Here is a 13,701-nt window from a genome sequence, read left to right on the forward strand (position 1 = left end):
GCCAGCTCGGGCAGGGTCTGGGGCTGTGGTTGTCGCTGTCGGAGGCGTCGGTCCAACTCGTCCCATAGATGCTCAATTGGGTTCAAATCCGGTGATATCGATGGCCAAGGAAGGACATTAATGTTGTTGTTCTGTAGGAAAGCCGTTGTGAGACGTGCTGTGTGAGGCCTGGCGTTGTCATGTTGGAACACTGCGTTGGCGTTGGCCATAACTGGAACGATGTGTGGCCGGAGGATCTGGTCATTGTAGCCCTGTGCATTCAGGTTGCCCTGCACGTGGACCAGGTCAGTTCTACCAGTGTGTGAGATGGCTGCCCACACCATGACACTACCCCCGCCGAATCTGTCCACTTCCTGCACACAGTTTGCCGCATAACGTTCACCACGACGCCTATACACGCGACATCTTCCATCATGACGTCGGAGCAGAAATCGGGACTCGTCACTGAACCACACCTGTCTCCATCGTAGTTGAGGCCATTGTCGATGAATCTGGCACCACTGCAGTCGGAGTCGACGGTGTTGTGGTGTTAAGATGACACCTCGAACTGGACGTCTGGCACGAATTCCTACCTCACGTAGGCGGTTCCGTACGGTCTGGTCGGATATCCTGCGCAAACCTGATATTGCTGCGGCTGTGGAGGTGGCAGTAGTCAATCGTTCCCGAAGGTGGCGTACCCGGATGTAGCGGTCCTGCCCGGGGGTAGTGACCCGTAGTCGACCGGATCTAGGGAGGTCACGTGTTGATCCATGTTGCTGGTAACGGTCCCACCGTCTGGAGATGGTGCTTGGGGACACATGGAATGCCCTGGCAACGGCCGTTCTGGATTCGCCTGCGTCTAGTCGGCCGATGGCATTGTTTCTCTGTGGTTCACTGAGACGTGGCATGTCCTGGATTGTCAACTGTCGGCCAGATACAGAGGCCAGGCAAGCGAACACCCTGCACTTTTATACTGTCGGTGTTCATGTTGCACGTGCAGACAACGCACGTGCAGTGGTGACGTGGCTGCGTTTTTGCGAATATTCACATTTTGGAACTTTATTGTACAGTAGCTGTGTTTTATCGAATGTAACCGTGGGAATGTGTTTGGGACATGCAATGACCTTATATTCACAAAGCATGAACCGGTAGGAAACATAAAATCGGAGTTATAACCCATTTGTACCCTTTTGCGTTTCTTTTTTTGAAGAGTATATATATATATATATATATATATATATATATATATATATATATATATATATATATATATAATGTATATATTTTTATTTTTTTAAAAAGAAAAAGTCAGAAGTCTCCTTTAAAAGTCATATATCACTCTTTAATTCAAATGTTCGCCTATTCAGGCTTCATCAGGGAAATCTGTCGACAAAAATAAAAACATGAACATAAAACCAATAGCAAAAACAGAGTTAATGCTGTAACTAAAATAATAAATAATATACTTAAGTCTATATAAGAAAAGGACCTACAAATAAAGTAACGTAAGATAAAACATCAAGCCATCGAGGAGTGAGTAAAGCTCAGCTAAAAACTGCAGAACAAACTACTGGTCAAAGATTAAAAGTATGGTAATATTAAACCTACCATATGATTGAGGTAAAAGAAGTGTGGGGAGGGGGAATAAAATAATAATATGCATATAATTAAGAATAAATAAAGGGATGAATAAAACAAAGAACAAAATAATAATGAACGAATGGACGAATGAATGGATAAGTCAATAGCAAAGACAATCTGAATACATAAAAGGAATTTACCCGGATAATTTACAAGTAATAAGACGAAAAGTTACTTAAGTATATGTGTAAAAAGTATAAAAAAAACTATATACATAAAATAAAATAAACTTTTTTAATTTTTGATTCCGTTTAAGTCATATAACCGTAGATTTTGGTTCAGTTTTGTCTAATTTGGTTCCGTTTTCATTATAACCCGTTTCTGAAATGTCGTGCTTGCGCAGTTCGGATCGAAGTCCGAAGTCGGCAGTGCGGTACATTGTGTACATACGGATTGTGTATTTGAACTATTTCATCATCATTCTGAACCATTTGTTTGAATGGTTTAGAATTTTGGCATGGCTGATGCAGAGTTTCGGATTCAATGTAAATAAAAAAAATAAAAATAAAAATACATACATAAAATAAATTTACAGTCAGTCAGAAAAAGACAGATCGCCCGCCAGACTGGTAGTTACATTTTTTTACTCATCCGTTAGAATTTTTGCTCGCATTTGGCGAGCGAGCGAGTACTTTCTGCACACCTGCATGTGACTTCAATAACCAGATACCAGTACAGCTGAGAACATATAGAAATAGTTGTTAAAATTAAGTTTTCTTTCAAATTACAGAATTTAAAAATCATAGGAAAAAAAGTATTAGGTCGACGACAGTCACCTTTTGGACGCTTTTTACACAGTAAATAAAACATATCCAATGGTAATTTTTCGATATGATATATTTGACAAAAGATACTTTTTATTTCTTTCATCTTTTAAAACTTAAAATTAATATTTTGTCCAGAATTATGAAAACAAAAAAATACCGACCTGTAAACAGTGTTGTCCGCTTGTTATAGAAATTTGCCAGGGGTCAAGGTTAGCAATCTAATTAAAATTAGCTCCACTGGTTAATTACTAATGTACTTCAAGGATATAATCATAGAGACAGCACTAGCCCTGCCACGATTCCTTGGGTCTACTTATGATCCTCGCCAGCCTGACATATGACAGCTAGCAAAGACAATGTAATCCTCAAAACAAACCACATAATATTCAAGGTTGTAGAAAAACTAGAGATATAATGGCTCAAAGAAGTGTAACTATTGGCAATATTTTTAATATTAACAAAATCAGATACACAGATTCATATGTCCAGGTTAGTGGGGATGTAAACCTTGTAATAGTATAGACCTACATGTAGGTGCACATCTTTGTAAAACAATGGATACAACTTCAGTAATACAGAACAGAGACTCGAAAACGTTCATCATAGACCTGTACACTAGTTTAACTGTCCGTCTAGTTTTGTGGTATATTGCATTAACAGCAATAAATGCCTAATTCAGTATGTGGGACAAACTATTAATTATTTTAGTATGTCTGGACACACAGTAAATATAATAAGCCCGCCAAAGTCCCAAAAAGTAGCATCCCATTTGATTATCACAGGTCACACTATTGAGGAGTAACTTGGCTCAATTGACTGGGATTCATCATTTGAACTGTGTATCAAAAGGACTCATTGAATATGATGCATGACTAAATATGGTTAGCTTGTGGTGTCTTTCTAACCTCAGCTTGTGGTCTGACATTGATTGGTTAATAACTCCAGTTTTAGCCAAGCACACTCATTAAGTATTACACCTTTTGATACAGGTCTGATATTGATTGGTTAATAACTCCAGTTTTAGCCAAGCACACTCATTAAGTATTACACCTTTTGATACAGGTCTGATTTTACTGTGTCCTTCACACTCCTGAAGAAGTCTGTAGTTATACAGGGTATGTAGACAAAACATTAAGTGTTATCTTCTTTGTTGTTTAACAGTGGATGGTGCTTAGTAATCGATAGACAAAAGACTTTTGGTTTTAAATAAAGGTACTTAATGTCAAACATAGGATTATTGTTGTGTTACCTGGTGGAAGGCAGAAATCCCATGTTTTCTTTATAGAGTTATCTCGACTGAGAGAGCGATTATTAGTCTAAATGTTCATCTAGCACTCGAATGGTGAAGTACTCATGCACAGTGTTCTTAATTTGTGTGTTCTTTGTATAACTATGTAAGATATGGTATTTATTTTTCAGGAAGAGCAGACTACTCTGCTTACTAAAAATGCAAAAAAGGTGAATGAAAAATGCTTGCATGCCAGATAAATGTTGTATATATATACTAGTCTAGTATTCTACTGTTCTATTTGACACTAGTTAATTATATACATACTGTCATTATATAAGAATAACTATATTCATACTAAATACTATATAGTGTGTGAAATGTATATCAGGGTTAGATCTTAACAGTAGTCCGGTAGTCTGAGACCACCTGGAAATTAACAGGACTACCTGAAGCTATACAGACACGTACCGGCCTCGGTGGCGTCGTGGCAGGCCATCGGTCTACAGGCTGGTAGGTACTGGGTTCGGATCCCAGTCGAGGCATGGGATTTTTAATCCAGATACCGACTCCAAACCCTGAGTGAGTGCTCCGCAAGGCTCAATGGGTAGGTGTAAACCACTTGCACCGACCAGTGATCCATAACTGGTTCAACAAAGGCCATGGTTTGTGCTATCCTGCCTGTGGGGAGCGCAAATAAAAGATCCCTTGCTGCCTGTCGTAAAAAAGAGTAGCCTATGTGGCGACAGCGGGTTTCCTCTAAAAAAAATGTGTGTGGTCCTTAACCATATGTCTGACGCCATATAACCGTAAATAAAATGTGTTGAGTGCGTCGTTAAATAAAACACTTCTTTCTTTCTATACAGACACGTAGTCCATCGGACCACCTGGAATTTTAAAATTTATTTAACACAAATAAAACGTTTTGTGGATCTATGCTGACCTATTTCAAATAGCAGAAACAGAGGCTTGTTCAGAAAACAATTGCATCATATATAACTTGGCTGGTCCCCCATCATATCATTCATGTACAGTATGTGATGCAATTTTGTTGTTTTTAACTGTTACCGCATCCTGATTAAACTGAGCATGCACAAGTTAAACATTTTGTAGTTGATGCAGTCTTCCGCCAAAGTACAATCATCTTTAGTTTGGAACTTAACCGGATTCCTCGCACATTTTCATAGAATGGTAGTTTAATTTACCAACATAATGTTCGAATGAAATAATTGCAAAGTTGACCATTTTCAACAAAACAATAATCGATCGGCAACTGTCACATTTTCGTAAGACAGTACACGCGTCACTGAAGTTAAATTTAGGTGAGGTTTTCTGATAGAAATGCCAGTACGGAAATTGCCAATATGGTACATATTAATTTTCATGGAGTTACAATGATGTTACTTTTTCCCATTTTAATGCAAAACTGCTTGCATGTTTCAATCAACTTTTCATCTCAGATTACATCATTCAACAATATTTATTATGTTCAATTTATTATCTAACATTAAATTAATATTTTGATTGAAACAATTATAACAGCTGGTCTACACATAATTACACTACATTTCATGTACAGTGCCATAGTACTGTCAGTTTATCAATAACGGATCACAATGAATAACAGATTGTTCAAGTTAAAACAAATAGTTTTCAAATATTTCTTTACAATAATGGCTAACAAATATTTTATTAAGGCAATACAAGCTATAATATTATTGTATAGAAATATTTTAAACTATTTTATCTGTTATCTGTTATTCACGGTGTTGCAATATTCATAACCCAACTGGAGTAGGTAGTTAAATGTTTTAGTTTCGCATGGCATAACTGTATTATGCCTTCTTACTGTGTATATATTTTAACAGTTGACCAATGGCAGTCGACCTCTTATAATTACTGTTGCGTGAAGGATATAGTTTGGAACCAGTCGTCAAACGCGATTATTTATAAATATATTTTCCAAATAATTATTATTAAATGAAAAGAAAAAAATATATATACACAGTGGATTCTGTCTAAACAGACCGGCCTCGGTGGTGTCGTGGTAGGCTATCGGTCTACAGGCTGGTAGGTACTGGGTTCGGATCCCAGTCGAGGCATGGGATTTTTAATCCAGATACCGACTCCAAACCCTGAGTGAGTGCTCCGCAAGGCTCAATGGGTAGGTGTAAACCACTTGCACCGACCAGTGATCCATAACTGGTTCAACAAAGGCCATGGTTTGTGCTATCCTGCCTGTGGGAAGAGCAAATAAAAGATCCCTTGCTGCTAATCGGAAAGAGCTAGTAGCCCATGTAGTGGTGACAGCGGGTTTCCTCTCAAAATCTGTGTGATCCTTAACCATATGTCTGACGCCATATAACCGTAAATAAAATGTGTTGAGTGCGTTGTTAAATAAAACATTTCTTTCTTTCTGTCTAAACAGGATTCTGTGTAATCCGGATCTCTGCGTAAACCGGTCCATTTCTAAAGCCCTGTCCAGCTACCGTTTATCTCTTAAGTATAAATCTCTGCCTGTCTATACCGGATTGGGCTTTGACTGAACGATGGGCTGCTTAATTAGTTGAACAATGATCGTCACTTGCCGAGTAATCAGGATGCCGTCGCAAGATAAATACAAAATGTAATCACACTCGTGTGAAGTTTACTTTTATTGCGGTAGGACGTTGGATCTGGATTTTGTATTCAAATAATTTCGTAAGTACAAATAAATAATGTTTTAGGAAATAAAATGAAATTTAACCTAGTACAAATATTAGAACGACCAGAAACACGTTTAATATGCAGCCACTAATATTTTATGCAGAAAAATATACTTGATATGTAATTACAATCATTAAAAAGTCTCTGTTAGTGGATAACATCTTTAAAATTGCAGCAAACTCAGGAATGTCCCTTTAAGTATATTTTTTATGTCTGTGAAATAATCGATTGCAAGTCTGGCTTGTATGACTGTTTCCCAACCATCCATGGGTTCAAATTTCATTGTTGATCGCGAGTTGTCGATCATTCAAGAGCCATAACTCTGGATGAACTCTGTCTAAACCGGTCCTCTATGTAAACCAGACTATTTCAACAGTACGAAGTATATATATTAATACTATTCCAGGACTTTCCAGGGGTTAATTCATTTTTCCAGGAGTTTTAAAGGGACATTCCTGAGTTTGCTGCATTGTAAGATGTTTCCGACAAATAAAATATTTCTATGATCAAAATTACATATTAAATATATTTTCTTGTTTAAAATATCAGTTTCTGTATATTCAATGTGTTTCTGATCGTCTTAATATTTGTAAGAAGCCCAAACTGGATTTTGTCTTCAAATATTTTTGTAGGAAATAAAATGAAAATTAACCTAGTACAAATATTAGAACGACCAGAAACACATTTAATATACAGCCACTAATATTCTAAACAAGAAAATATATTTAATATGTAAGTTTAGTCGTAGAAATATTTTATTTGTCGATAACATCTATAAACATTGCAGCAAACTCAGGAATGTCCCTTTAAGCACTTTCCAGGATTTTCCAGTATGCATGCTAACCCTGAGTAAGTAATTTACAGGGCCTGTGGGGGATGGGGCTTGTAAAGATTTTATATCCAATATATATATACAAGTGCAGGTGTGAAAAAGGTGAGACATCTGATTGGGCAGAAGAAAAGTCGCCAATAATACCAAGGCCACTGAGCAATGTAGTAGGCGTACTAATCATTTTAGTTTTATTCTCAGTCTTTGCTTGGACTGATATATGATATAATTCATCTCTCATATTCAATCAATGTTATATTGTCAACGTCACATTGTATTTCAGTAACAAAAGTTTTATTTCTTGATATGCCATCTGATTTAGTTACAACTACATCTATATATTACATAATATAAAGGTATTTTAAAATATAAATCACCTCATATTTAACAGGTCAAGGAACATAATTTGATATAATACCAGTGTCAGTTCCAGCCTGAATATTGATTCAGTGTGTTTTAGTATGAATTGATATATTATAATTATTATTAGTATGTACAGAACATGCATGATGATTTACCCAGTACTAAATTATAAAAATAATAAACCGTAGCGTTATTTAATTTAAAATTATTACAAAATATGGACCACCTGAAACTTCAAGGGACTATCTGAAATGAAAGCCAGGTAGTCCTGTTAACACCCTGAAAAAATGGTGAAGATCTAACCCTGTATATATATACACATGAATATATACTCATACCCTACATTGCTTTAATATGTACCCATTTAATCTTACTATTGTAATAAAGATCATTCTGACCGTGCATTAAAAACAATTATTACCCATATGGTTAAAAATATCTTAGTACATATCCAAGTGATACGTCCCACTAGAATGCCAAGTGGGATGTAACACTTTGACGTCACACAATAACATCATCAATTGGCGCACTACAACCGTACAGGAACGTCAATGAAATGAGATGAGTGGTATAAATTAAGATCGATTGTGGGTAATAAATAAGATATTAAACTCACTACCATTTCGTATCATGTTTATGTCCCTCGTGAAATAATTTTCATTGTCACTTGCTAAAGTCTAGTAAAGATCGTGACAATTGAAAATTATTTCACTCAAGACATAAACATGATATGAAATGGAAGCTTGTTTAATATCCTATAATTATTTTACTACATGTGTAATAAAATATCTCACGTGGGTAGTTCATGTGTCACACAGATGATGTCATGCCCCTAGCCAAGACACTGAGATGTGTGACACGGATGATGTCATGCCCCTAGCCAAGACACTGAGATGTGTGACACGGATGATGTCATGCCCCTAGCCAAGACACTGAGATGTGTCACACGGATGATGTCATGCCCCTAGCCAAGACACTGATATGTGTGACACGGATGATGTCATGCCTCTAGCCAAGACACTCAGATGTGTGACACGGATGATGTCATGCCCCTAGCCAAGACACTCAGATGTGTGACACGGATGATGTCATGCCCCTAGCCAAGACACTCAGATGTGTGACACGGATGATGTCATGCCCCTAGCCAAGCTAACTTGTGCAGTAAATAATATGAGGAAACCAACTGGCAGTGTGTAGTTTTGTATATGTATGCAATATTTAACAGATATAATATATCTATCATGAATATAGACATACTTGACATAGTACATGCAAAATTTACATATGTTTTCAGTTATTACACATTCTAGGGGTCATTGTTTTAAAAAGTAGGTTATAAAAGTAAAATAAGTAAAATATCTAAAATAAGGAGCTACATGAGATCACAGAACTTGGAATTATCAATGTACAATGATGTAATCTTGCTTACTTCAGGGCTGGTGCTTGTCTTCAGGACTTTTGCCGGAATCATAAAAATGCAGTAAATTAATCTAGATGTTTTGTCATTCCATCTTATAATCTTACGCTTCCGATCCAACATCTGGGATTGATGGAAGCACAGAATACTGCTATTATGTTTATTAAATTCACAGCCAGGTCAGTGCTAACCTTCTGTATAGTCCATCTCACAGGGAATGCCTTTTTTCATACTATGTATTTAATACAAGTTATTTATTTCTGAGCCGATTGTTTTCTAAATTGGACACAAAAATAGTATTTTTTCTTATTTCCAAAACACTTTTACTTTTCTTCTTACATGAAACAAAACTGAAATTATTTACAAAAAAAACACCCATTTTTGTAGGACTATGAATATATTTTTTTATTTAAATTAAAGATTTTCTTATCTTTCTTTGGTTTTTGTGTTTTAACTTTAGTATCAAGTGTTTAAAGGAAACATGTCACGAGACCATATTATAGCTCATTTTAAAAGCAAAATGATATAAAAATAATATACAAATAAGTTTATAACAATAAAATATGCGTAGTTAACTTAAAATGAAGAAATTACGCCAGTCAGTATCAAAGTACGATTTATGCATATTTATTCGTGAGCGTTCGGAAAAAAAGGGAAGTGACGTCAGAGCCGCTGTACTCTTCCATTGTTGTTAACTGTTTATATATGGAGTAAGGGTCTTACGATCTTTTCAGTTCAGCAGTGCCGTACTGCGCGGTCTTTGGGTGTGAAAATAAACAGTTTAAACAATCGGGATTGTCTTTTTACGGTTTTCCAAAGAATGTATCCAAGAAAGACGCGTGTATTTTATCGCAAAACAAAAGATTGGACACCAACACCACATAGTACTTTGGTGTCAGCTTATTTTAAATAGTATTTACACCTCAGCATAATGTATGTTAAAACAAAAATGTAGATTTAAAAAAAAAAAAATTTAAAAGAAGAGATTTTTCATGTTAGGCCTACATAACAAAATCTGTATTCACCGTCAGAAGAAGGAAACGTTAATAATTAATTAAATATGGCATATACAAACATAGGATTTGGCATGAGGATACATCTCAGTACGATGTATTTAAATATATTTAAAAAAAAAAAAAAAAAAAAAAAAATGATTTTAATCTTCGGATGGAGTACGTCACAAAACGTTCCTCATCGCCCGAAGCCCCAAAGTAACACGAAGTTCAATACAAAATAAACCACTACTGTCGGTGTCGAAATAACTATTATGTTTCATCCACGGGCTGACTTGAGAATCGGAGTGTTGTTTTAGTTAATTGGTCATTTCTTTCCGTGGCCTGCACATGTGATTCCTGATTGGCAGGTGTATGTTGCAGGGTATCGACCAGGTAAGTGATTACCACTGTCTAGACATACGTACCAAATACTTGACAGTTTTTTAAGATCACAGGGTATTGTGGCGTAACCTGTCGCGACTATAGTACAATGTTAATGGACATTATCAGCCGCCCTGCTTCATTACTGTAAATAATGCTGTAAAACCCTTGATTAGTAGACTTTCCCATCTAAAATTACAAAACTGACCAAACTGACAAAACTACGTAGTAACAAAGAAAAGAAAATTATCACATGGGTATCGTGAGTGGTCGTTTTTACTCTAACGCACCCAACCAATAGGCCTAATAATATGCTGCTTTTTTTTTAAGAGAGAAAAATACTATAACCCCATTTCGTTCTATTGATGCAAATTGAAATATATTTAGTTAAAAAGTTGATTATACTCTCAAGTCATTTATGTTGTTTTACAAGTCAGTTTATAATGAAAGTGAAGCGCCTTGTAAATTAGAGCGTTTGTTTACACTGTGCATACAGATTTCATTATGTACAGCCCGAACGTGAAAAATGCGATATTTTCTAAAAAAAAAAAAAAAAAAAAAAAAAAAAAGTCCTACATTTATATTTTTTACATATTTAAATACATGATATGAACAGTATACACCTCGGCATTAGCATCCGAGTTTTGGTTTTGTCTCCGGGTTACTTTTGGGCTCCGGGCTGTAAATTGGTCGACCGGTCTGGTTTGGCACCATCGGTTTCTCCACCCTCCGACTCGCTATCCGTTTTTTCTTCAGTATCACTGTTGTAAGTAAATGTGTGTCTTTCCTCATTTACTAACAGCTCAAATTGATACGGCAAAACGTTTTGCGAACGAACACTCATTGTTTTGGTAAGCTGTGCAAGTCATAGATTCTTTATGAGTGGTACGGACTAATGCTTTTAAGTGTAAGGCTTCAGATCAAGCGACGCGTCTCTGACGTCACGTACCTCGTGATTGCCCTGCTCATTAAAGATTGGCAGTTTCCGCTAAGAGCTCGTATCTGGGGTTTTTTTATGGAGATATTTTAAGTAATTTTTTTTTTTTTTAGGTGATTCAATTTATAATTAGTTGTACTTGGTTGGTGCCAAATATAGGTGACGTAACATGTTTCCTTTAACCATAATTTTAACATTAACATATGTAGATGTATATATAGTGTTTTTTTCTGTTTCTCTTGACATTGCTTCTATTGTTTATGTAATCATACATGCTTACATGTATTATTACCATCTGTGTAAATGACACAGGAAAACATAGCATAATAGCATAACATATTGGAGTTTACATGTACATGCATTCAAGACAAAACGTATACAAAATTGTTCTTAGAACTAACTTGGCAAGATATCTTCAATGAAGACAATGTGACACAATCAAAGTTTCTGCATGAGGCTCTTCATGGGGTGCTTGGAAGGGGTGGGGCCATGTTTTACAAGTATACCCAGCACCCACAAAATAATGTTTTATTTAAACCTAGTAGTGTGGGTGTACGGCAGACTACTTCCCAACCCTTTTCCATGTGTTGTCCCGTCTTTACGAAGTAAAAAGGTGAGATTTTGGTATTAATATAATATTCCAACAGTGGCAGTGGCATCAACGTTTGCGTTAAAGTTTTACGTTTAGGTCAATTTCTCACAAACTATGGGCCGAATTTATGAAGCCTGTTTTTCTTAAATAAATATGTTTGTAATAATAATAATAATAATAATAATAATAATAATAAATTCTTTATTTAGTGAGGGTTTAAGCATTGTAAATGTGTGTAGTTACACGCACGTGTAAGTCTAAAACAGGTATAGTAAATTTGGCCCAATAAGTCCTACATGTAGGTTAATGAAACTTGGTTTAGAGTTATGGGTATTCATCATAATGCACTGAAAACATTTATGGTAGACGAGACATTTAATTCAAATGAATTCGTGTTTAGAAAACTTTCTTCTCTTTTCTTAAAATTCTTTAGAACTTCTTTGTGATGTGTTGTTTGTAATGTTTAGAACAATATTGTGTTAACACTGTATTGTTTGTAGCAGGATGATATTGTGTTAACACTGTTGTTTGTAGCAGGATGATATTGTGTTAACACTTGTTTTGTGTTTGTAGCAGGATGATATTGTGTTTACACTGTTGTTTGTACCAGGATGATATTGTGTTAACACTGTATTGTTTGTAGCAGGATGATATTGTGTTAACACTGTTGCTTGTAGCAGGATGATATTGTGTTTACACTGTTGTTTGTACCAGGATGATATTGTGTTAACACTTGTTTTGTGTTTGTAGCAGGATGATATTGTGTTAACACTTGTTTTGTGTTTGTAGCAGGATGACATTGTGTTTACACTGTTGTTAGTAGCAGGATGATATTGTGTTAACACTTGTTTTATGTTTGTAGCAGGATAATATTGTGTTAACACTTGTTTTGTGTTTGTAGCAGGATGATATTGTGTTTACACTGTTGTTTGTACCAGGATAATATTGTGTTAACACTTGTTTTATGTTTGTAGCAGGATAATATTGTGTTAACACTTGTTTTGTGTTTGTAGCAGGATGATATTGTGTTTACACTGTTGTTTGTACCAGGATAATATTGTGTTAACACTTGTTTTGAGTTTGTAGCAGGATGATATTGTGTTAACACTTGTTTTGTGTTTGTAGCAGGATGATATTGTGTTTACACTGTTGTTTGTACCAGGATAATATTGTGTTAACACTTGTTTTGAGTTTGTAGCAGGATGATATTGTGTTAACACTTGTTTTGTGTTTGTAGCAGGATGATATTGTGTTTACACTGTTGTTTGTACCAGGATAATATTGTGTTAACACTTGTTTTGAGTTTGTAGCAGGATGATATTGTGTTAACACTTGTTTTGTGTTTGTAGCAGGATGATATTGTGTTTACACTGTTGTTTGTACCAGGATAATATTGTGTTAACACTTGTTTTGAGTTTGTAGCAGGATGATATTGTGTTAACACTTGTTTTGTGTTTGTAGCAGGATGATATTGTGTTTACACTGTTGTTTGTACCAGGATAATATTGTGTTAACACTTGTTTTGAGTTTGTAGCAGGATGATATTGTGTTAATGTAGCAGTATCAGTTTTTTTACATTTCCCAAACACAGAAAGGAAAATAGCTACGGGTGGGTCCAGACAATTTATTCGATGTCACACAAAATGAAGACAAGGAAAAACACCCTACAAGAACAATAAAACAGCAATAAATATCACATCATAGAATACATATAGAATTCATGTATATGTCACCAAGTAAAATAATTTACGTATACATATAACATTTATATCACAATTTAAGCAAATGTATATCTTTTAATCATATTCATCTCATCATAAAAATAATGTAAATTGAATTATCCTGCTTTAAATCCTAAGTATTTAA

At 35.5% G+C, this 13,701-nt stretch overlaps 1 protein-coding gene across 3 annotated transcripts in view; it reads left to right on the forward strand.

Moving 5' to 3' along the window:
• Positions 1-13,701, forward strand: part of LOC121367113 (CXXC-type zinc finger protein 1-like) — a 28,007-nt gene that overhangs the window by 3,901 nt on the left and 10,405 nt on the right. Inside the window, exon 2 of one of the 3 annotated variants that reach the window (XM_041491265.1) lies at positions 3,807-3,845. The exons of the other annotated variants lie outside the window; for them this stretch is intronic. Within the exon in view, the coding sequence (XP_041347199.1) occupies positions 3,807-3,845 (39 nt within the window). The remainder of the gene's footprint in view (positions 1-3,806; positions 3,846-13,701) is intronic. 3 annotated transcript variants of the gene reach the window in all.

This window comes from Gigantopelta aegis, chromosome 3, assembly GCF_016097555.1.
Source record: "Gigantopelta aegis isolate Gae_Host chromosome 3, Gae_host_genome, whole genome shotgun sequence".
NCBI lineage: Eukaryota > Metazoa > Mollusca > Gastropoda > Neomphalida > Peltospiridae > Gigantopelta > Gigantopelta aegis.